The sequence below is a fragment of the Podarcis raffonei genome, chromosome 7, assembly GCF_027172205.1.
Source record: "Podarcis raffonei isolate rPodRaf1 chromosome 7, rPodRaf1.pri, whole genome shotgun sequence".
Taxonomy (NCBI): Eukaryota; Metazoa; Chordata; class Lepidosauria; order Squamata; family Lacertidae; genus Podarcis; species Podarcis raffonei.
The window spans coordinates 57,526,930-57,551,377 of NC_070608.1; the positions used below are offsets into that span (position 1 = coordinate 57,526,930).

The following is a 24,448-nucleotide window of genomic DNA, read 5'->3' on the forward strand; positions in this document are numbered from 1 at the left end:
TCATACTGAAAAGTTTAAAAGTTGCTCTCTAATTTATATAAATGTGCATTTTAAAGTTCAGGATGTTTACCTTTAATGCTGCTATTACATGATGCAGACTTCAAATCTAATAATTTTTGTAGATGCAATAGCAAAGAATATTGGTTCCAAAGGGCAGGGAAATAACCACACCAGCTTCAGGGTAGTGCTCCTTTTCTTCCCTGTCCTGGGGGTCCCTGAATCTGCTCCAGACATGCTCCTGAAACTCGCCTCTCTATGGAGCATCCATGGTGGCAGAGCTTTCCACTGCCAGTTAAGGGAAAATCCCATCACCAGAACACCCTCTCTGCCCTTGGAAGGGGAGGGTTGCACCCTAACTTATATAGAGCACCAGCAGATACATTGTTTTGCCCATTTTATTTCTCTAATTCTCTGTAGTCAACACATCCACAATATTCTGTACCAAATCATAATGGTATAGGGTTTTTTTTAACTCCAGTAAGAATTTTTGGAAATAATAAAATAGTTATCTACTGTAGTCTCATAGCTGTAAATTATTCAAACCCCCTGAGCTTTATTATCCCAATAAGTCCATCCAATAATTTTAATAAGCATTGTATTTATCCAGCGTTTGCTGTAGAATGCTTATTTAAATCCCACAACACGCATATTTGATACAAACTGTCAATAAAATATAAATAAAATCTATTACGTAACTAGATCTTCATCTTATTCTCTCACGCAGACCATTTTTCCCGTTACCTGAATATAAGAAAATCACAAGTTGGATCGAAAAGTGTTATATATTTTAATAGAAAATGTACAGAGATTTGAAGAGAAGTCATTTAAAAGCTATTTCCTAAAGGTACAACAAAAGTGAATGCCAAAAACTGGCTGCCGGGTATATATTGCCTCAGTGTTTCCATCTGCAAGGGAAATTGGTTTGTGTCTTCATATTTGCTGACTGGAACTTTGTAGATAAAATATTGTTAATAATAACATTGGACTCCGCTAACAAATGACAGAATGTTTTGTGCTCCCACGTATAAATTTTGACAAATTTAGCAATAATGTAAAGACGTAAAAGAGAAAGTGAGCCAGAACATACAACTTGGTTTAGGACAGGGGTGTCAAACTCAAATTCATCGGGGGCCGCATCAGCAGTTTGGTCACCCTCAAAGGGCCGGTTGTATTTGTAGGACTATGTGTCCACTCAATATAAAAACAAGTGGAGGTTTCCTGAATGCATGTAAAGTGAAGTTTTCCTGTGTAGAACGGCCGGCGCTGCTAGAGGGCAGACGTTCTCTGGCTTGTAGGCTGCCGTGCATGCACTGAAGAGGCGGCTTTCTTGTGTCAAAAAAAAAAAAAGCGATAATAAGAGGTGAAGGCTGGCGGCGGCTACACGGGCCACATGACGAGGTCTGGCGGGCCGGATTCGGCCCGCGGGCCTTGTGTTTGACACCCGTGGTTTAGGATCTAAGGGCACAGACCTCATGGAAACAGAAGGTCTGGGAGAAAATATAGAATTATTGTATTGCCTGCTTTAAATCGTTAGTTATGGGGGATTGGCAGAGACCGGTTAACAACAGTCGCTTAACCCCTGAACATTCTTTGGTGAGAGAGATTGGCTTGGCTGAACTTTTACCATCATTCATTCTAGGTCTTCAACAGAATAGTCCAAAGGACTTTTCCCAGGCAAGACCAAACGTTGGAGATTATTGTGCCCTCCCTTTCTTCCCACATCAGTCTGTGGCACCTGTGCAGATTCCTCTCTTCTGGTTAATCATACAAGATGTCCAGGAAAAATAATTATGGATAGATTGGAATGATTAATTTGTGTAGTCATCTATACACAGATGGTGTTAATTGGCCTGCAGCCGGATGCAAATTTACAAGGAATTCACATTGCCTTCTTGTAAGTCATTTGCAAGAAATAAATTAGAATAATGATAAAATGTGAACGACTCTGTGGTTTACGGTTATTTAAAAATGTTACGTGTGCCCTTCATTTAAGCATATAAAATTACTTGCACAAGAACAAGCGGCCCCCTTGTGATACTGTAAATCCTCACCGGCCTTTTTTGGTCCAGAATTATTTGCTCCAAGCCCATTTTGTACTGGCTGGTTAGCAAGTGGCAGCCATTCGCTGCTGCTGGTGCTGGAGGCAGGATTTACACTTTCTCCCTCCCCATATATATTAACATTTAACTCTGAAAATATAATTGCTTTTGGAACAAATCCTACTCAAGAGGGAAATTGAAGAGCAGCTGATAAAACCCTGAAATGAAATTAAAGCATTAAACCTGGTTAGTTTTGCAGATTTTTTCTTTTCAAGTTCACACACTGTTCTCTCTGGAGAACACAGAAGTGTGGTGACCCATAATAGATTGTTTTCGTGTGCTAATAGCTTGGCAAGTGCGAACTTAATATCTGTTTCTAAGACATTCCAGATAGCTCACAGTCATATTGTTAGTCGTCTCTGAAAGTAGCTGCCATTGCACATTAGTCACTACAGTTAACTTCAACATAAAAGCTACAATAAACTAATAACAGTCTTCCTATTTGTTCCTTTCCTTTGTCAGTAACCTGGTTATTGCCTGTCTGCCTTCCTTGGCTAAGCCACATCAATCTAAACCAAATCTGCTTAGAGGAGACAGCAGACCCAGGCGAAGTCACAAAGATGACTTCACAGTGACAGACAGAAATTGGTATTCACATAGATTTTTCATTTTGTTGAATGCCTGGCCTGTATGCAACTTACAGTCCTACGGAAGTTCAGGTTATCATACTGTGCCTTGGTAAGAAGTGCTATAAAAAGGATGATAAAGAATTATTATTATTTTATTAACATTTCTATACTGTTCTTCATCAGAGGATCATCACAGGGCCGTTTACAATATAAAAACACAAGGCTCAGCTGTTGCTGTTCCTCCTCCTTCATTACTATGTTCTGCAAAATAGGAAGTCTAAATTCTGTGCCACAAGAAAATAATAAGAATAAGAATAAAATAAGAATAATTTATTATTTATACCCCGCCCATCTGGCTGGGTTTCCCCAGCCACTCTGGGCTGCTTCCAACAAAACATTAAAAATACAAGAAAACGTCAGACATTAGAAACTTCCCTAAACAGGGCTGCTCTTAGAATAAAGGATGCAGTTGCAAATATTGTGTATGCAGATATATATATTTGTGTAAACTTTTAGCTCCCTTGCTCTCTACGATTGTTCTGTGACTGACTGAATGGCATTCAACTCAGAGTAGATCTGTTGAAATTAAGACTAACTTAGTCATATTTATTAATTTCAATGGGTATACTCTTGAGTGAAACGTAGTGGGTACTACCCACTGTATTTGCCTTCGGTGGCTGAACTTTCAGAAGGCTTGTCGTCTGGGAATTTTTCTTAACCAGCTGCCAGCACCAGTCACTAGGATGTGCCCAGCTCCTTATATAACAGACACTCCTGGTCATAGGGATAATTATTTTACTAACATTCTTTCACAATTGATAGTTGATTTTAATAGGTTTCTTTCATGTAAATGTGTGTGTTCTTAGCTAAAACCTTCCTTTGCATTGTGGTGTCTGATGTTCTTACATTGTCCTTTATACTGTACTCAGTTTAGAAGTGAGCTACATACATACACAAACCACAATATAAATTTAAAGCACTCTTATACTACTTGAAGAATCCTGGCTTCTCCTAAAGACTCTTGGGAATTGTAGTTTGTTAAGGATACTGAGAGCTGTTGGGAGACACTTAACAAACTACAGTTCCCATGTTTGTATTGGGGAAACTGTAGCATAAGTGGTATAAGATTCCTTTATATGTACTATTTGGATTTGACAGCAATGTGGGTAATGTTTCACATTTTGTATATAAAGGCCATTCAGTCCACTGAACATTTCTTCAGGACAGATGCGGGAGAGCTGTAGTCTTGATTTCCTCCATATGTCAAAAGTTTCTTGTCTCAGAAGAGCAAGCAGGCTTGATATGGAGCTGAGTTTTGGCCTAGTTCTTTCACTGATGTGCAAAACCATAACATCTGAGCAATGGGACTAAGAAGGGACACATTCAGCCCCAGCCTGTGAACTGAAATTCAGAAGAAAAGGTTTTAAGAAAGCGCCAACAGCTTCTTTACTTAACAGTAGCATGTATTTCAGTTTTCAAACTCTTAAGGTATGTTTTACCAATAAACAGCATCTGTTGCAATATTCTTTAAACAATAAAGGAAAGAGTATAATGAGTTCCTTTCTTTTTTAAACATGGCTAGTTGCTTTTGGTTGTTTATAAATAAACTGCATAGATGGCAAACTTTGCAAGTTTGCATCTGTGTAACAAGGGATATAAATTTAAAATGGCTAATACTGTATTTATAAAATTCTTTATAAAACCTGGGCCCTGTTGGACTGTTGCTATGCATTAATCTGCCACAAACGTTTTATAAGGACTTCTGTATTACAAAGAATTCTAAAATAAATCAATTCCTGACAGTTGCTGAAGTATTGTGTACTCTCCTCTAATGCTGGATTGAGCAGATGAGACCAATAGTGGGTCTGACGGCTGCAGAGGGAAATGAGGGACGAATGTCAACCTAGGAAGGTAACCCATCTAGGAGAAGTAAAACTCTGATCCTAAACCTCTGCTGCCTATACTCATGCATGAGAAAGGCTTCAGGGATAAACCCTGAGGGAAAATCCATAATTTGTGAATAAATCATGGGAAAAATGAAAGATTGGGCCAGTGTGGAGGTTCTTAAATAGTAACTACCAAATATGCTGTTCAGAAGAGTGACTATTATGTTTCCTTTCAGACTTGTTCTATGTCAGATTTCTTGCAACGTGCTGAAGCTTGTGTTTATATTATATTCTCTTCATAAAATTGTCTACTGTTAACATAATCATGAATAGTTAATAGGTTTCCATTGTCATTTTGGCAAAATCATGAGAATGCTAGAAGTTTCTAGATATTTCCCCAGTGAGCAAGAACAAACTGGGCCAAGTTAACTCTCTCTTAGCTTTATCTTATCTTTCTTGTGAAGGCAACGAGGATGGGCAGGGATCCATCTACAGTGGTGCCTCGCAAGACGAAAATAATCCGTTCCACGAGTCTCTTCGTCTAGCGGTTTTTTCGTCTTGCGAAGCAACCCTATTAGCGGATTAGCGCTATTAGCGGCTTAGCGGCTATTAAAGGCTTAGCGGCTAAAAGGCTATTAGCGGCTTAGCGGCTTAGAAAAAAGGGGGGGGAAGCGGAAAAAAATCGCAAGACTTGCAAGACGTTTTCATCTTGCGAAGCAAGCCCATAGAGAAATTCGTCTTGCGAAGTGCATCGAAAAACGGAAAACCCTTTCGTCTAGTGGGTTTTTCGTCTTGCAAGGCATTCGTCTTGTGGGGCACCACTGTACGTGTGCCGTCTAGTGTCCCTTGGAGCAATGGCTAATAAAGCCATTTTTATAAGGGCTCAATAAGGCATTTTTAAAGTGTAGTTTAAAATACCTTATTGAGTCTACCTTTAATTAGTAGTATGGCTTTCCTAGATTACTGTACAATAATAGAGTGATGTATGGTGTGGAAGGCACACACTCAAAGATGGCTCTCAGACAGGAGTTTTTGTCTAGGCCTTGATAACACACACACACACACACACACACACACACAAACAATATCACACCCTTACACTGTGCTGGTAAAGGTTTGGGTTAATAAGAAGTGCCTGCAGCTATAAAACAGGAGAAAGGGGGCTGGTGAACATTTAACTCTCCTGTGTTAGTTTTATATGTAATTCATATAGGAAGCAATTTAGGTGGGTTTTTTTTTGTTTTGTTAACATGAGGAAGCATTAAAAAATGCCCAACCTCCTGCTGTCCACTCTGATATCACACCTTTGTTACCTTGTTCTGCTGATGGTGTAGCTTATAAGTCCTTATAGATCTTGTACTGAATAGTTTGTTGGAATATATATAGAGAGTGCTATAGTTCTCTTACAATGGCAATGGCGCCCACCTGCATTCCGGTGAGTTCTGGCTGAAAAAAAGCCCTGGAAATCAAAGTACCTGTGAACCTACTGCAAGGTGAACAAGAAGATCTGGATTGTTATATCAATTCTGTATTTCTTTGGTTTATATTGTTTAGCAATCATAGTTAAATCTCAGTTTCCTATGAGTTATCCATGCTGGCTTAATTATCTTGTTAAAAATTATTTGTTGATATGACTGATGGACTCAGATGCTTCTTTGAGAGGGCTCCAAATCAAAGATAGACATGATAGACTAATTTGCTGTATATAAAGTTTCTTAAACAGAAGTTTTAAACTTAGAAAACTTTATCACTGAGCAGTGAGGTACTGTATGGCTTATATATTATGGGAAGGCCAGCTGTGTGGTTCAATTTTGTGAAATTATGCCCCTAGGTATATCTTTGCAACCCCACTCGAAAAATGATTGTACAAGCCTCGTGAAGGATGTATATGGAGAATAGCGAGGCAGCTTTTGACCTGCAGATGGTTATTGCTGATGATGATTCCAGTTTGACCTTAAGATCCTTCAGGGAATTTGCAAGAGATTAAATCTGGAAAGAAAAACAAGCTTCTCTTCTTTACGAAATGATTGCCTTTGAGCTAGAGATCTCCAAGACATACAAACTAAAACAGGATGTTATTTATATGAAGCTACTTTCCAAAAATGTTATGGCGATCTCTCAAATAAAGCTGCACGCCTCCATTGTCTCTCCCCACCCACCCCTGATTTTTTCCCTTTAAAAATTCTGAAAATCGTGTGACCAGCCATCAACAGCCTGAGCGGCTAGCCTACAAGACTGCCAGCTGCCTTGAATGAACATGGAGCAAGTCCTCCTGGGAATAAGAAGGCTTGAGGTCATCCTGTCACTACCGGAGAGAATTATGCAGAAAAAAGCACGGCTACCCCCTATGCTTACACAGGGAAAGCTATCCCCCCCCCCATATAGTCTGGCCTTGGGAGAGATGGGATGCTCCTAGGTAGACTTACACTGTGTTCATTCAAGGTTAATGGCAGCAAGGACTCCTCTGTGCTAGCTGCTCAGGGTATGAGCAGCTATTTTCAAAAGTTTTAGAGAAAAAAATGGGGGCAGAAGAGAGGCAGCAAGGACTAGATTTAATGGGTCTGCCCTTCCTAAGTAGCTGGCTTTACTGATTTTTCCCTTCCCCTTTGTAGCCCCCATGCTCCTTTGAAAATCCCTACCAAACTTTGCAGTTTTTGTGGCTGCAGTGAGAGGGAGTCAGCAGTCTGAAATTGGGAATCTTGCATAAGGGGGTACAATATTTTGGGATTACAGTGGTACCTCAGGCTACATACGTTTCAGGTTACATACACTTCAGGTTACAGACTCTGCTAACCCAGAAATAGTGCTTCAGGTTAAGAACTTTGCTTCAGGTTGAGAATAGAAATCATGCTCCGGTGAAGCGGCAGCAGCAGGAGGCCCCATTAGCTAAAGTGGTGCTTCAGGTTAAGAACAGTTTCAGGTTAAGAACAGACCTCCGGAACAAATTAAGTACTTAACCTGAGGTACCACTGTATTTCCCTTCCCACTGTACCTCTGCATTACACATCTCTGGCCACCGTGTCTGGTAGGTCCTCACATCCTTGCTAAATTGGAGGGCACCCCTTCTCATTCTGCTCAGAATGGGCCCTTAATTTCTTTCCAAGAGTTTGTCCTGAAAGCTCCACTCTGTGCATTGGTTTTTGTAGCCATCTATGTTCTGCGTCCAGGACTGTCTTCTCCCACATGAATATACTCAATTTTAAGATCCCTTGAGAAGCTCTTATTTGGGTCGCCCACCCCTACCCCCGATGGTGGACCTTCTCAACCAAGGCTTTAGGAATTCCTCTTGTGGGGTGAGGGAAATTAGACTGTCTCCAATTTTTTAGTTTTTTGAGGATGTTTGGTGTGACTTGAGTTCAGAGTACAGAGTTCTCTCTGCTGTCGATCAATTCTCTTGACTTAGTGTTTTGTATTTTATTATGTTTTAGTTGTTGCTTTAATACGTGTTTGGTATTTAATGCTAGTGTTAGGAAACCTCTGAAGATACACTGTTCTCCTTGGCCTTGAAATGCTCTTGTTGAGCTGCTGTTGTTTCGTGGTTTACTGCTGGTTTTATCTATTTGTTGTGTTTTATTTTTGCTTTTATCTGGTAAGCTGCTTTGAGAGGGCTTTTGCCCTAAATATCTTCAATAAATAACTCAAGTAAATAAGCTGCCTCTTAGCTCCAAAAGGGTGTGGGGGGGTGTCAGTATTTTTGAAAACATTTGTTTACTATTCCACAATAATAATAAAAATATTATGTGCATGTGTAGGACATAGCTTTATGGCAATGTTGGAGAACCTGTGGCACTACAACTTGCATTATTCCTATCAGCCATGCTGGGATAGGGCTGATGGAAACTGGAATTCATTGATATCTGGAGGGCCACAGATTTATCATAAATCATTACTTCATCAGAAAATCTGAAGATGGTGATAGGGGCAGCTTTGCAGATATTTGATAGAAATAAAAAGCAAGGCTAGGAAATGAGAAATGTAATGAAGTAGTTTATGAATAGCAGTGAACTTACGGTTTTGGACAATTTTAACTATAGTGCTTACATAGCATGAAATTAATAATATTAAGTAGGCAACAATTGTCCTTTATCCTTTGAATATGACAGTAGCTTCCTTGCCATCTCATTGTTGTAAGGAATAATTCATTGTAAATGGTTGCATTTTCACTTGTACAGTTAATATATATGTGAGATAAACATATTTAATGGCAAGTTAAGATGGTAAATAAGAATACACGCTGGGCCCACATTCAGTTTATATACTTTTTGTTCTCAGGGGCACAAATACAAGAAGTAGTAAGACTTTGATGTTAGAAAAGGGGAAATAGTAGCACTGGATCTTAGCAGAGGAAATTTCACAAAATGATAAGCAGTGCTGTTTAAAACGATAAGAATGGCAGTGCAGAGAAAGCACCAGATTTTCTTTTAATCTCCATTTTTTATTTGTAACAACAAAGAGATAGTAGTATCAGAAAATTGGGAATTAATTTTATGCTATTTTAGACCTAAGCTGTATAAAGAAGGCTGATCGTTGAAGAATTGATGCTTTTGAATTATGGTGCTGGAGGAGACTTTTGAGAGTCCCATGGACTGCAAGAAGATCAAACCTATCCATTCTTAAGGAAATCAGCCCTGAGTGCTCACTGGAAGGACAGATCCTGAATCTGAGGCTCCAATATTTTGGCCACCTCATGAGAAGAGAAGACTCCCTGGAAAAGACCCTGATGTTGGGAAAGATTGAGGGCGCAAGGAGAAAGGGACGACAGAGGACGAGATGGTTGGACAGTGTTCTCAAAGCTACCAGCATGAGTTTGACCAAACTGCGGGAGGCAGTGGAAGACAGGAGTGCCTGGCGTGCTCTGGTCCATGGGGTCACAAAGAGTTGGACACGACTAAACAACAATTTCAGCTGCTACTGTTTCATGGTGTCCATTCCTATCTGAAATTCTCAAATAAACTGTATTTCATTAGATTTAATAATAACTGCATGCCTGAATAGAACATATTTCTGCTGTATCTGAGCAACAGGCATGTGTAAAAGTAGAATGAGGTCTAAGTGAATGCCAGCAAAACACACCCTTTTTTTTCTATTCATGGTCCTTCCAACAAGAAAACGTCTGCAACCTACTCAGGATACAGAGAAAGTATCAGTCCCTTGAATGCTCACCCTGCAGCAAAATATGCTCTCAATTACAGTTTATGTAGAAGTGAATGAGCACTGTGTTAAATGGGTGAGTAGTGATTTGACCTAACATGGTGCATGTTTGCCAATGTTACTCTTCTTGGTCAATCATCATACACTAGAGGTATAAGCACCTCTTTGTTAAGCATTCTTTTGATATTATTTTTTATCTACTACATTGCTTTTAAAAAATCTATAGTGTATAGTCTGGGGTTTTGTCTAGGATTTAATTTCTGGAGTTATTGCCTGAAAGACTTCGATTCTTCTAGTATGTCATATTGTGGTGCAGCTGCTGCTGCTGCTGGAAAATTAAGAGTGCTTCAGTTGATTTTCTTAAAAAGTTCTATCCTCCTAATACATTTTAGATCTACCTGTGTCCCAATGGGAGGCATCTGCTATGCAGAAAGCTAGGAGCTTGATCGTAGACACACCATCTTTGCATTCATCTCTCACACTTGAGATAAGATCCTTGGTATTTTCAGTGTCGATTTAGGATTGGAATGGAAGCATGCGGTGTTTTAAGTGGGCCCAATAATGTGAATATCTGTTGAGTAAATAACATGAATGTTCTGTAGGTAGGTAGGGACCCCCCCTCCCCCCAAAAAAACCCTATTCCGTAATGTTTTATAGGTATATCTATTTGCATGGGTGGATAAAATATTACTTTCATAAAACTGCATTGTTGTGATGATTCCATTTTCTTTTGAACCTATGGCTTAGCTAAATTGGAAAGGCCCCTGCCTACCTTTTACAGTATAGAACTATCTGCTTTCAGGTACTGCATTTAGCGGGTGTTTGTTCCAGAACACTGAAAAGATTAGAATCCATAGTGAGCACTGTATGCATGCCGGGGGGGGGGGAGGATCAGCTAGGCATGCATACCCTCCCAACAGCCTGGGAACCAAAATTAGGAAGATCCTGAGCGAGACCAAAAATCAAGAGGAAAAAACGAGCACATTTCAGTCCGGCATTCTGGCACAAGCCAGCTGACTTGTGCCAGAACGCTGTACTGAAAAATGGACTTTTTTCTGGACTGGCATTCAGCTGAGATGTTCCAGAGTGCCAGACCAAAAAATGGGACATTCCAGGATCCAATTAGAAGCAGGGATTGGCTTCTGAGCGGTATGGGCAAGGCAATTGTGCTTAATCTTGAATTGTTTTGTAGGCAGATGAAAGAGGATATTGGTAAATATTTAATGAAGAGGAAAATTAGTCAAAATCTTAATTGAGATACTGAAAAATGAGTATATGTGATTAGATGATATTATGATGAGGGCTCCTCTGAAGAGCTAAATGGTTTTGATAGGTTTAGGATGGTGACATTGGGTTACAACTGCTAAGATTGCTGTGATCCTTTGATTGGTGATTAGAAATCACAGGTGTATTTGGGGAGTGTATAAGAAACATTGCTTCGCAACCGCCTCCTTATTTTTGAGGCTGAACCTAAGCACATTTGTCTTTCAGTCAAGGCCTATATTTTCAGTTGGAACATGCATCCCTTTATTTTGGGTTCCAGTGAGGGATACTTCCAATCTAGGGACTCAGCTAGATTGGTAAAGAAAAAGTGTTTTATGTGCATTGTATATGTGATATAACACTGTGTACCAGATGGCGCTGTGGAGTCCCGTCTTTCCCTACCAGATTTCCCTGTATGAGTTTACAATGCGTTTAACTGAATCACTTCTTCAACATGTCTATATCCAGCCTAGGAACCCCTTTTAAATTTCTCCAAAAATATATAGATAAAAGTCTCCGTCCTGCAAGGTCTGGTGCTGTGCAATTTTCATGCATTTAAAAGGTATTTGTGTCAGATATCCAAAGTGTCTCAAATTCATATTCTTCTCTAGGGATTGCCAACATGGTACCTATGGGTGCCTGTAGAGGCTTTCTCTTACACCCTTGGTGCCCCCTCTCCCTGCTGAAAATGGAAAGAAGGCTTGTTGTTGTTCTTGTTTAGTCGTTTAGTCATGTCCGACTCTTCGTGATCCCCTGGACCAGAGCATGCCAGGCACTCCTGTCTTCCACTGCCTCCCGCAGTTTGGTCAAACTCATGCTGGTAGCTTCAAGAACACTGTCCAACCATCTCATCCTCTGTCGTCCCCTTCTTCTTGTGCCCTCAATCTTTCCCAACATCAGGGTCTTTTCCAGGGAGTCTTCTTTTCTCATGAGGTGGCCAAAGTATTGGAGCCTCAGCTTCAGGATCTGTCCTTCCAGTGAGCACTCAGGGCTGATTTCCTTAAGAATGGAGAGGTTTGATCTTCTTGCCCTCCATGGGACTCTCAAGAGTCTCCTCCAACACCATAATTCAAAAGCATCAATTCTTCGGCGATCAGCCTTCTTTATGGTCCAAAAAAGAAGGCTTGTAAGAAGCATTTGATTGTGGCCAACAGAATAGGTTGTGGTGAATGTAGTGTTCATGGGAGTTTATCCAGTTTGGAAATGGGCCCAAAGGTTGGCAACTGATATTCTATTGGACATAATGTGAGCTGCTTGCTTATTTGCTTCTCTGTGTTTTACATTTACTGAATAAATAATGATATTTACAAGCCTGCAGCTTGGTTTAGAAAACAGGAATGGAAAAGATAAAATTTAATGCATTTCTCATGCCTAGTGCAGTCCTCGTTTTAAGAGGTTACGTGTGCCTCTTAAACTATGTAAAAAGTACATAGGACTGTTAAGATTAAGACCAACATTCTTATAGCCAGTCCTGTGTAGCATTTATGTCTAGCTACTCAGATTTATTTAGAATGGTTAAATGGGTTTTAATTCAAGCTGTTGTGCTTTATTAAATATGGCTTTGTGCATTATGAAATGCGGATTCGTAAGATTTGTGCATTTCCAAGGGGAAATAACCCTACCGTCCACCTCTTTTGTAACCTGGTGGAATGGCTGCTGCTAGGTGACGGTTTAGCGAGAGGTAGAGTCAAAGGTTGTTAGTGTCTCAGCAGAGCCAGTGGAATTGTCCTGCTTCTTATCTCTTCCTCTGCGGCAGCTGTCTTTGAGAGGTGGGCTTGGGAAGGAGAGTATATCACCTATTAGAGAAATGGCAACCGCAAGAATGCTGGTTGGTTATAATTTGTAAAATATCTTTGTAGAGTTATGGTTCAGTCCCTGGAGTTTCACAATTGACTTCAATATAGGATGTAGGCTTTAATTGTTATGGCTCAATCATGAATATATTTTACTAGGAAATAAGCTCTGCTGATTTCCCATCAAACATCATATTCTTCATGTATATCATCTTTCCTCACTGATGCATGCTTCCTAGACTTTTTCATGAGATTACTTGCCTGTTGTTTCCCTTCCCACTAATAGTGACAGCTTCTGTAAGTACACTGCTAACCACTAAAGGATCTTGGCTTATTATAATATGTCAGACTTCCAGATTGCATTCTTTAGTTGACCACCAGAGGTTTAGCAGAATGCTCTTTCTGCCCACTCCCTTTTGAAATAATTGTAAGCTTATCCACTTTTATCCACTATTTTCTTCGCACTTTGGTTCCCTTGTAGATCTTGCAGCTATCATTTACCACCACAAAAATGCCCCCATAAGCACTACACAGAGCTAGCAATTTACTGTAGGAGTTTTGTGAATCATAAAATACGGGAAGGCATTCACATCTCTCTCTGTTGTTTTTTTTAAAAAAAGGAAGTCATTTCAGCTTTTACAATGTCAGCTAGCTTCATAATGTGCACTGCTAACTATATAGAATCAGCACACAGGGCTCTAAGTACTTTTCTGCTGTTTTTAGTGAAAGATTATGGTGCCCAACATTTAACTGCTTTTGTTCCTTCTGTCCTTGCATATGGAAAGTTCATTAACACCATATCGGTGACTTAGATTTTAGGTTAAGCTAATAGAGCTGACACATGTGAGGCAAGCAGAATCTAAAAAAATCAGCCTATACAACAGTAAGATAAAATTTACAATTAAAATTATTCATTATTAAAAATGGGATTAAAAGTGTGTCATAATTTACATTCCTTAGGCAAAAGCCGCAAGTTTTCTGCAGGTGCTGTTTAGCTTTTTAGATATTTGTCCTAACTAGGGTTGGGGAAAATTTTTGATTCAGTTCACATATAAAGGTGAACCTACCTAATTCACACTTTCTAAAACATAGCCATCCTTCAACATTCATGCTTCTCTGAATTTTGCAATGCACTTCTCCTGCCACAGAATGAACCTGCTGAGTTAAGCCAATGGCCCATCTAGTACAGCATCCTGTTTTGACAGTGGCCAATCAGATGCCTGCTTGGAAGCCTACAAGCAGGACATGAGCACAACAGTACCCTGAACACTTGCAATTCCCAGAAACTGATATTCAGAGGCATACTGCTTCTGACAGTGGAGGTCGAACATGGCCACTGTGGCTAGCAAGTGTTGATAACCTTGTCCTCCATGAATTTGCCCATTCCTCTTTTAAAACCATCCAGGTTGGTGGCCATCACTGCCTTTTTGTGAGAGCGAGTTCCATAGAAGAAGAAGAGTTGGGATTTGATATCCCGCTTTATCACTACCCAAAGGAGTCTCAAAGCGGCTAACAATCTCCTTTCCCTTCCTCCCCCACAACAAACAGTCTGTGAGGTGAGTGAGGCTGAGAGACTTCAGTGTGACTAGCCCAAGGTCACCCAGCAGCTGCATGTGGAGGAGCGGGGAATCGAACCCGGTTCACCAGATTACGAGTCCACCGCTCCTAACCGCTGCACCACACTGGCAGTCTCAATTACAAAGCAAATAGTTTAGCTATGTCCTGCATGAATAAGTTTGGATGTCCACAAGTTCTGGTATTATGAGAGTGGGAGAGAGAATTTTCTCTATCCGCTTTCTCCATGCCATGCGAATTTGTTACCAAGGGAGCCAGGATCTCTTTACACCTTGGACACACCAATGAACTTCTGCCCACCAAGGAGATAGCTGTATATGTGACGGACAGTGCTAAATACTGGGGTAGGGTGGGGTGGAAACCTGCACCTCTGTTGGCAATGTGCAGAATTGTTTTTGTAGTTTAAGTTACCGGTACTTTATGGACAGCCTAGGTTTTCTTTAGATAAAGGAAAGGAGGGGCAAGAACGTGTACAAAAATGTACATACTATGCTAAAGTGTGCATAAAAATGCACAGTGAAGATAGCATTAAAAATGCATTATATTAAGGGAAATTGCTTTGGAAAAAATATGTGCATTAGGTAAAATTGAACACAGAAAGGATATATTAGGAGAAATCCACCCTAAAGTGCTGATGAATTTTCATGAGAACTTTTTTTTTTAAAAAAACAAAATGCATACTGATGTGCACATTTGGAAGAACTGATCTTCAGATTGGAAAAATGAGAAACAAGAATTGACCAATTTATCCACCCCTAGTTCCAACTCAAGAGCTCATTTCCCTGCTTAACTGATGCTTATCAGGGGTGTGAAGTAGGAGCTTTCCGAGTTTTCCTTTCCAAAAAGGGGAAAGTGGTGAGGTAGGCAGTAAAAGCATGGTGGGGCACTGCCACTCACTTTACCTCTAGCCAGTAGCATCACTGCTTCTTCTCAAGAGACGGAGAACCCTTGCATAATTGGTGGTCCACTGTAAATAGGATTGTGCATGCAGCCTAATTTGCATGCAGGCTGTTTCAGGTTCATGAGAGCCTGTCTTGCTGCTGGGGTCAGATGAACACATTTATGTTGTGTTCTAAAACCTATCTCAAAAAATTGATTGGATGGGGCAATCTATATTTCTCCCATCTACAGACATTTGATTCAGACAACACACTAGATGTATGTGCATGCATGGAAGGAGAAGAACTGTCTCTAAGAACAGATGAGAGTTTTTGAGTTTGTGTACTTAGATTTTCCGGGTCATGGTTGCTGAATGGATGTGTGTGTGCCTTTGGTACAGATTCCTCTGAATGCATCTCTTTTTTATATCATGAACTAGGTCTCACATTATGGTACAGCATATCTCTTAGTAACATCTGTTCACAAGAAGGTGCTTGGCTGGTTTTTTTGTTTGAAGGGATTGAAAGCACAGATTATTTTCCCCCAATTGTAATAGGATTTTCAAACATGACACCATTGATGGGGTGAGAGGAATAAAAACCTTGGCAAGCATGAAGTGGGGCATTTTGAACTGACACAGAGTGATTTCAATATGTGTAGCAGAACAATATATGCTTTTTGAGAAACAACATATCCTTTGCAGCTGAAAATAAATGCACAGAACAAAACCCTGTCACTCACAGAGATTTTAACACAAAAAAGGCCTCTATAACAGGTTCAGTTTGTTATTTCTAAAGAAGAAATTATGATGTTTTCTTCCATCCTATTGCATTCCAAGTTGGAAGTGGAAGGCAATTTGACATATTTCCAAACAGATGAATGCTCTTTGTATAGAGAGCATGCCCCTTTAGTAATGAAGCCTTGAAAATTATATGTGAAATGTGAATAACCAGCTTGTGTTTTGTGAAAGACCCTGATTATTCCTTGAACCAGAAGATTTGTTTCTAAACTCATCAGTTACAAGGTAACCTTCCTATTTCAAGGGTCCCTGGAGAATATGACATGCTTCCGACTTATGCCCTGATGTTGCTAGAATGAAGTTCTACCGCCATTTGCAACAATGAGGTATTTGCCTAGCTATGTCTGCCTGAAGCATGTTCTTTTGGCCTTTGACCTGTTGAGTTCTTCAGAAACACAGCCATGACCTCTTCTCACTTGTTACAACCACAAATTATTAATTAGTCTCTGGTTCCAACTCCAGCAACTATTGCAGGGCAGTTGAAATGTGGCCTTTTGGAAAGGGATTACACTGGACATAGCAGTGGCACAAAGCTCTTTGAATGACTGCTGTAAAACCACTCTACAAACTCACATTCACAGACTTTCCTTTCCTCCTCCTCTTCTTCTTCAGATTTTTCTAATGTGGCATCTTCTTTGAAGTAGTTCATGCCTCCAAGACTCACTCTTAGGGAGTTGTTGGTGAGCATGTGGAGATGTTTACTATGGTTGGTGACTTCTCAGAGGCCGTGATATTGCACTTCTAACAAATGAAGCAAGTGAGGCTTTTCGTGGCATATTGATAAACTTAATGGAAAAGCTTCACCTGCTTAATTTGTGTATGCCACACTATATAGTAAAAGGTAGAAGATGGTTGTTAAAAAGGTGGCGACCCTGGTCTGCATCTAAGACACACTGAGATCACAGCTGTCAGTCGTCAAGTGTCAACCAGTCCTGGGGTTTCCATGTTGTTAATATGGCCCAATTATATTGGCCCAATACAGATGACAACTCACTAAGCAGTAAGGTTTTCCCTGAGAGAAGTCAAAAAGTGGAGACTGGCTCTAACCCATAATAAAATAATTTAATGCCCTAATGCTCAGATTACTAGATTGAGATTTGCTGTAGGAATACCTCTAAAGTTATTTTTCTTGTATGTGGTGCGTGATAGAATTATTGTATGGTAGTATTTGGTGCCGTGATGCAACTGTATCTTGGGGAGCAGTGCCAGAAAATAAAATAAGTCCTGCTAGCATAGATCTGGGCATGTTATTAGTACAGGTATCTCTACTTGTAATCCATTTCATTTGCAGCATCCTATATGATACACCTAGAAGCTTTTGCATTTTAAGTTAGTGATGCAACTTCAGTACTACCCAAGGTTCGTCCTTAAATCACCATACTTTTCTGTCTATAGGACCCCCCCCCCATGGATAAGACGCCCCCTAATTTTTGGGACTCAATATTAAGAAAATGGGGGGGGAGAGAGATTGTCCAGAATGGGAGAAATGCCGAAAAAAGCTCACCCAAATTCCAAACACTTGCAATCGAACACAACACAGAAGCCTCCTATCATATTTCCGATCAACACCAGCAGCTGCCAATCACACACCCACAAAGAGCCCAATCACCAGCAGCCATTGTCACAGCAGTGACCAATTGCCAGCGGACATTGCCGCAGCAACGCCCAATCACAAACAGACCTTGTCGCAGCAATAACACCAGTGACAATCTACTACTCAAGACAGAAATCATTTCCCTCTGCACTACCCATGTTTAAGACTACCTCAATTTTTAAGCGTTGTTTTAAGGTAAAAAAAATTGCCTTATAGACGGAAAAGTATGGTAGCTTCTGTGATGTTTCGCTACTGCTAGGGCATGAATCAATCAATGTTATGACAGTGTGATATAGAAATTGCTTATTGTGAGTAATGATGTTTCCTAGCTGATGCTGTTATATGACACTGATCACTGCAGGCTACCATATACTCTGAATGAACTCTATTTCTCTGGAGAGAACTCCTCACATTCTGGTTTTTATGTATGTTTCATGTTTCTGGCTTTAAATCACAACAAAATAAACTGTGTTTTGAAACTGTATTCCAATGTTAGAGAAAGAATTGTATTTGTATGTTAACCTGCAATTTATGTATCTACTTTCAAGCTTGTTTTAGGTTAGTGTCATATTAAGAGTAGAATGGCTCTTATTCACAGACATTTGCCTTGATCTACCAAAAGAGATTTGTATGTGGATGCAGGCTTCCATGTATGTGGCTGATAAATATAGCGCTGCATTAGTATTCATATTGCAAAGTTCCTCTGAGCCCAACTGAACTGTTTGGATGTTCCTTTTGATCTAGATTAAGGGGAAGTAACATGAAGAAGTTATCTTCAGGGTACAATCAACATGTTGAAATTAGTAAATTATCTGTTAGCAATGCAATGGATTACTGTTGTTCTTTTCAGATATAGGTACTCCAAGACTGAAACTTGAAGAAAAAGGGCCAGAGTTCCATGAGATTCCCCATCTTCTCTGGCTATCCCTGGCTAAAGGCATATAGCAGTTCCTGTATTTTAGAACCAATGTGGTACCCTCCATATGGATTTGAACTGCAACTTCCATCTTCCCTGACCACTGGCTACATTAGTCAGAGATTATGGGAGTTGTAAGCTAACATCTGGAGGACTCTACCTTGGCTACCCCTGCCTTGAGATATAGGTTGGGACCTTACCATAGATCGGTGGATGTAATTTTGCTTCCCGCCTTTATATTTTGAGTCATATTTGGCAGCAGGAAACATTCCATTCATAATAGCAACAAGTGCTTCAGTAACTTTTTAGCGTTTCCTCCATGCCTGTGTTTTTAAAATATTGGGAATTAAATTATCAAGTGCCTGAGGTTGTCGAGTGAAGATGTAAAACAGCTGTAGATCTAATGCATTTTTGTCATTAAGTTTACATACACAAATGAAAGACTATAATCGTCACTGTTTGTGGAATGGAAGTAGCAAGCCAGACATACCTGTAAAGTAAAATATACACACATCAGCATTCATGCCAAAACAAGATTGTTTGCCATATTCTTTTAGGTGTTTAGATACATGAACACTCATTCTAAGTATGCTGAAATGGAAAAAAGAAAAAATGTTCTGGTCTTCTCAACTCTTGAGATACAATGCAAGGAGTACAGTGGAAAGATGGCACCCACATATTTAGCTCTGAATATTTTATCTTAGACGAAGCATGCAATTGTGTTGACAGTGCCCTTTCCTAATGTAAGTTGTCTGGACTTGTTTGTTCTTCATGCACTTTGCAGTTATGACACTTGCTGTTTCCACTCCACTTGTGTTCTGCATTGTGTGGCTTAATTGGTCTAGGGCAGATTTTTGTCTCTTCATTAATACATTTATGTTGTCACAGTGGCTAAACATTATTTCGTCTTGTGTAGTTTAAGCAAGTTTAGGTAAACATTCTTGTTTAGATGGTTTGATTAAATTACTTTAAATGCTTAAAACATTTTTAGTACATGTACTAATAATATTTTTAAAGTAAGGAATGCACAATATAATAAATCATATTCCACAGATGTACATCAGTATATCTCGCTAGTTAATGGATGGTTAGAGTACCTTTTGTCATTGCAGATGAGATTTAAGGACCACTTACTGATGGCAAGTGGTGACTGCAACCCGGCATGATCGTAGTCTAAGCCAGGGACAAACTTTTGGTCCCACACGGCCTTGGGGGGGAACAACACTCCCTTCTCCTCTGGCCATGCGGGTTGCTGGGGCATGCATTTAAATGGAGCTATCATGGGGAAGCAAAGGGGCGTGGCTTGCATTGTGGACCTGAGTGAAGACTTCAGCTCCTAGTGTTCACTTGGGTCTGCTCACAAGGCATATAAAGAAGCATCACCTATACTCACCAGCTCAATTGGACCTGGATTCCCTACCCTCCCATCCTATGTAGCATATGGTCCTGCCTGAAGGTGAGCAGGCAGGTCCTTCATAAAACCTTGCTATGGAAATAGTTGGTTGCATATTCAGAACCAGGGAGAAATTTGTCTGCAAAGGATACCTCATGGCGGGTATCCTTGGGCTGGATCCTTAATCTAGGAGTGGGAGGGAGCTGGGAGCCCACCCACTCCTGCTTCAGGTAATTGGGGTTAACCCATTAAAGGGGTCCAGGTGGAGGTGCTCTCCAGATGTCCAAAAGGAGGCCGGTGGGCCATAGAAACACTCCCCCCCGCTAAATGACAGTTTTAGAGGGATCACCCGTACTGGATGTATGTCACATAGAGATTCTTAACCCAGGACAGCCCAGCAAAATATTAAACCAGCAGTCGGGCTGAATGATTCAGGATATAGTGGTACCTCTGGTTATGAACTTAACCTGAAACCATTCTTAACCTGAGGTACCATTTTAGCTAATGGGGCCTCCCACTGCCAGTGCGAGATTTCTGTTCTTATCCTGAGGTGAAGTTCTTAACCTGAGGTACTACTTCTGGGTTAGTGGAGTCTGTAACCCGAAGTGTTTGTAACCCGAGGTGTTTGTAACCTGCGGTACCACTGTACATACTCCCTATGTCAAAGCCTACTTACATTTGTAATCAATAAAGTTGTGTCTATTTGAACCCAAGATGTTTGTCCAGTGTGTCTATTGTATCATCCCATGCTTTGGACCTCACTGGCCACAGGTCTTTTGCGCCTGATCCTGCAAGCTTCTCTTGCAGATGATGTGTCATTGCTTATTTTATGTGCTACATTCAGATGTTCAAAAATCCTGTTTTCCTTTTCTCTAAGGGCAATAGGAAGTTAGAATGATCCCAGCAGAGTTTCTCAAAGTTTTAAGAAATGCAGATGAGATTTGTTTTGTCATATAAAAATGCTAACTCTGCCACTCTTCCTTTATTTTTAGACTGGCCTTTTGTGTCCCCACCAGTCAAGAAACTACCATTTCTTTGAATAGGCTAGGCACCCCCATGAACGTAACAAATGTATCAGGAAATGGCATTGCTCCCTGGGCCCACAGATCCCGAATTCACCTCATATTCTTACAACAACTTGGAGACACTTTGCGAAGTGCAGGCAAAGAAAGGATTCTTCTACAAAAAGGCCACACTTCTGCGTCCTGGGGAGGACTTGTGTTGCTTTGCCCACCGAGAGGACCGAACTGGGTATGTGATCATCAATGTAGGTGGCATCAAATACAGAATCCCATGGACCACATTAGAGAATTGCCCCTTGACCAGGCTTGGGAAGTTAAAATCGTGTAACAACTACGAAGAGATCATGGATATCTGTGATGACTATGATGTCAATTGCAACGAGTTTTTCTTTGACCGCAACCCGTGTGCCTTCAGGACCATCATGACTTTTGTGACGGCTGGGAAGCTCAGGCTCCTGAGAGAAATGTGTGCCCTCTCTTTCCAAGATGAGCTGGTTTACTGGGGGATAGAAGAGGAACACCTGGAGTGGTGCTGTAAAAAAAGGCTGCGACAAAAAGAGGAAGAGATGGCGGAGGCTGCCCTGTTTGAAGAGGAAATGCTAGCTAGTGAAGAGCCACAATGTGCCTTCGAGGACAGTAGCCGTTTGCAGTTCTGCATGAGAAAGCTCAGGGATATGGTGGAAAATCCTCACTCGGGGATCCCTGGAAAGATCTTTGCTTGCATATCCGTTTCCTTTGTTGCCATCACTGCAGTTAGTCTCTGTATTAGCACCATGCCAGATCTCAGAGAAGAAGAAGACCGGGTAAGTGAACAGAAATGCATTTTATAAAAAGTAATGATGCTAAAAATAACATAAAGTGCTGGTGAAGTTTCCACCTCATCCCCAGCATACATCCCGATAAGTCCATGTTTGGTGCATCAGTTTCTGTTTTCTGTAGATGAAACCTAGTACATTATTATGGAAATACTAAATTTCAAAAATTAGTTTGAGCAGATGTCTCCCAAAGTTCTGTTGCCTAGCTGCTGCTGTTGTATTGCAACCTTTGGTTGGATCAAAAGGTTCTCTTCTAGTGACAGAAAGAGCTTTGAGAAATTGAAATGCCGTCAGCAGAGTTGACCGAGACTTGCTCCTTGATCCAACGTGTGTCTACTCAGGCTGCATACACACAACAGTTCATTCTAGAATCAGTGGAGACTGAGTACTTGCATGTGTACAAAATTCTGACAAGTTTTAAGTGAATTGTTTTTCAGAATTCTTACTTAAAACCTTACAAAATTTAATATGCTGTTAAACCTTTAAAATATCCCCTTCTAAATTGCTTACAAAGTTTGCTGCTTCCCTCAGCACAAAAAAGACCACACATTTGGTAAGTTTAAAACGGTTTACTTACAAACTCTTCAAAGTTCAGATTTCATAGGCTTTCCTATACAGCAGCAAGAAAAGACAGGCAGTATAACTTAGGTTCCAGAATGGTAGGAGTTTCTAAATTATTTGTATAGAAACACAAAGATGGCTTGCTCCAAGTGGTCTAAGCTTGGAGCATTCTGCTTAGACCTCCTTACTGGTAAGGTTCACAGGGCAGAAGGATGGTGGAAAGTGGGAGAACAAAGAGTTTGGTAGCCCTTCCTCTCAATGTGAGCGGATGCGACCTGGCTAAGCCTAGCAGGACAGCTTGCTCTTTGGTGCTTAACCCCTTCATTCATTAATCAGTGTTAAGCATGTTGGTTATATGAGGCTGATTTATCCCACACATACAGCCTGAAGCACTCCAGAGGTGATTATGTCCTCGGGCAGTGACTGCTGACAAAGTTTCAAAAAGTAATTTCAGGATAAAACAAATTGTCTATGATAATAAGCTGGTATAAAAATGTAATATCCTTGAAGCAGCATATTATTGTAACTGATGGTGACAAGCAACAAAGGGCAAATAGTTAATTAATTAGAGCAGTGATAAACTGCTTATTGATATGCCAGGGCAAAGCATAAAATGGAACATCGTTTTACCACATATAGCAAAATCCTAACCTGTTGCTGCCATACTACAAAGGTTTGATTTTCAGGGGTCGGATTCTGCTGTAAAGGGGCAGCTGGTGGCAGAATCTCATGTAACTGCAGATTCAGCAGCAACCGTTGACTTGTTGCCCTGTGAAAGTGGGGGCAAGACTCCTTTGCTTTTTCAGACCCGTGGCAGCCATCTAATACTTAAGGTGGTATTGGGAAACTAATAGAAGAGATAGGCACTTCTTAATACTTTTAACCAACTAAGCAACCTCCTGCCTGCTTCACTTGATTAATAATAATGGCTTGCTTTTAACTGTCTTCTGACCACTGTTTTACACAGCTGACAAGCAAATAAATATATTTATTTGTCTGTCTGCTGTTTTTTGTTTTGTTTTTTACTAGTTTAGTACATCTTTTCAATATGCAAGTTCTGATATCTTTTTTTACCAAAATGATTTGGCTTTGATTACCCGTTGCTTTTCAAGAAATACTGACCTCTGCATCTGGTTCTGAATAGCGGAGAGAAAGAAGAAATTTGGTTAACAAAAGAAACTTTGCATTTAACGTTCACCAATTCCTCCCCCAAACTAAGGCCGAAAAGGAAAGAAAGAAGAAGCTGCCTAGCTGGCCTATTACTTATGCAGAGAAAGGTACTGTGTGCCCATATCAACGTTTATTATAATGGGAACAATGCTGTTTAAGTAACATCTGTGCAAAGGAGCCTCACTGCTAGATTCTCTTCTCAACTTACAAGTGAAAAACTGTTGCAATTAATGAAATTTTAATAGGAATATGTGGTCCAGTAGTCTTGAATTGGACACCGTGTTAGAGGAGGAAGATTTGTAGATATTAACCATTATAACTCATACAGAGAACTTGATACGGTCGGATTTTTTTTTTAATTATTTTTTTGCATTATATTACACATACTTTATTACACTTCTTGCTTTCCTGTTTTGTGCAGCAGCCATGGTAGGAGATGCATGTGAAAACAAGTACTCTGTTTTAAGAACTGGGAACTAGAAGCTTTGCTTCATAAAACAAGCACAAACCTTGTTTCACATCCAACTGGCAATTTTACTAAAATGGTTTCTGTTGTTTATATATCATTTTGATATATAATCTACTGTAACTAAGTGAATCAGGATATAATTTTAGGATCCAAGAAGTCAGAAATCTGTGCCCTGGTAAGTCATAAGAATATGTGGAACTGCCTTTAACTAAGTCAAACACTTGGCTCATGTAAACCTGGACTCAGCTCTCTAATGCAGTTCTCTAGCCACACAATGTGTACAAAACTGCATATACTGGGGTGAAGTGTCCATAAGAATGTGTATATTAGTGAAAATAACATGCAAAAAGGCATTATTTTAGGGGAAATTGCATACAAACGTGTATGTTGGGATAAATTCTCATGCAAATGCTGGTTAATTTTCATGAGGACTTGAAAAAAAAATCTCAGACTGATGTGGAAATGTGAAGAATTGAACCTAGGGTTAAAAAAAT

At 40.2% G+C, this 24,448-nt stretch overlaps 1 protein-coding gene across 1 annotated transcript in view; it reads left to right on the forward strand.

Moving 5' to 3' along the window:
* The window catches only part of KCNG2 (potassium voltage-gated channel modifier subfamily G member 2), a 46,744-nt gene that overhangs the window by 13,325 nt on the left and 8,971 nt on the right, over positions 1 to 24,448 (forward strand). Inside the window, exon 2 of the mRNA XM_053396700.1 lies at positions 20,910 to 21,742. Coding sequence (XP_053252675.1) covers positions 20,987 to 21,742 — 756 coding nt within the window. The 5' untranslated portion in view covers positions 20,910 to 20,986. The remainder of the gene's footprint in view (positions 1 to 20,909; positions 21,743 to 24,448) is intronic.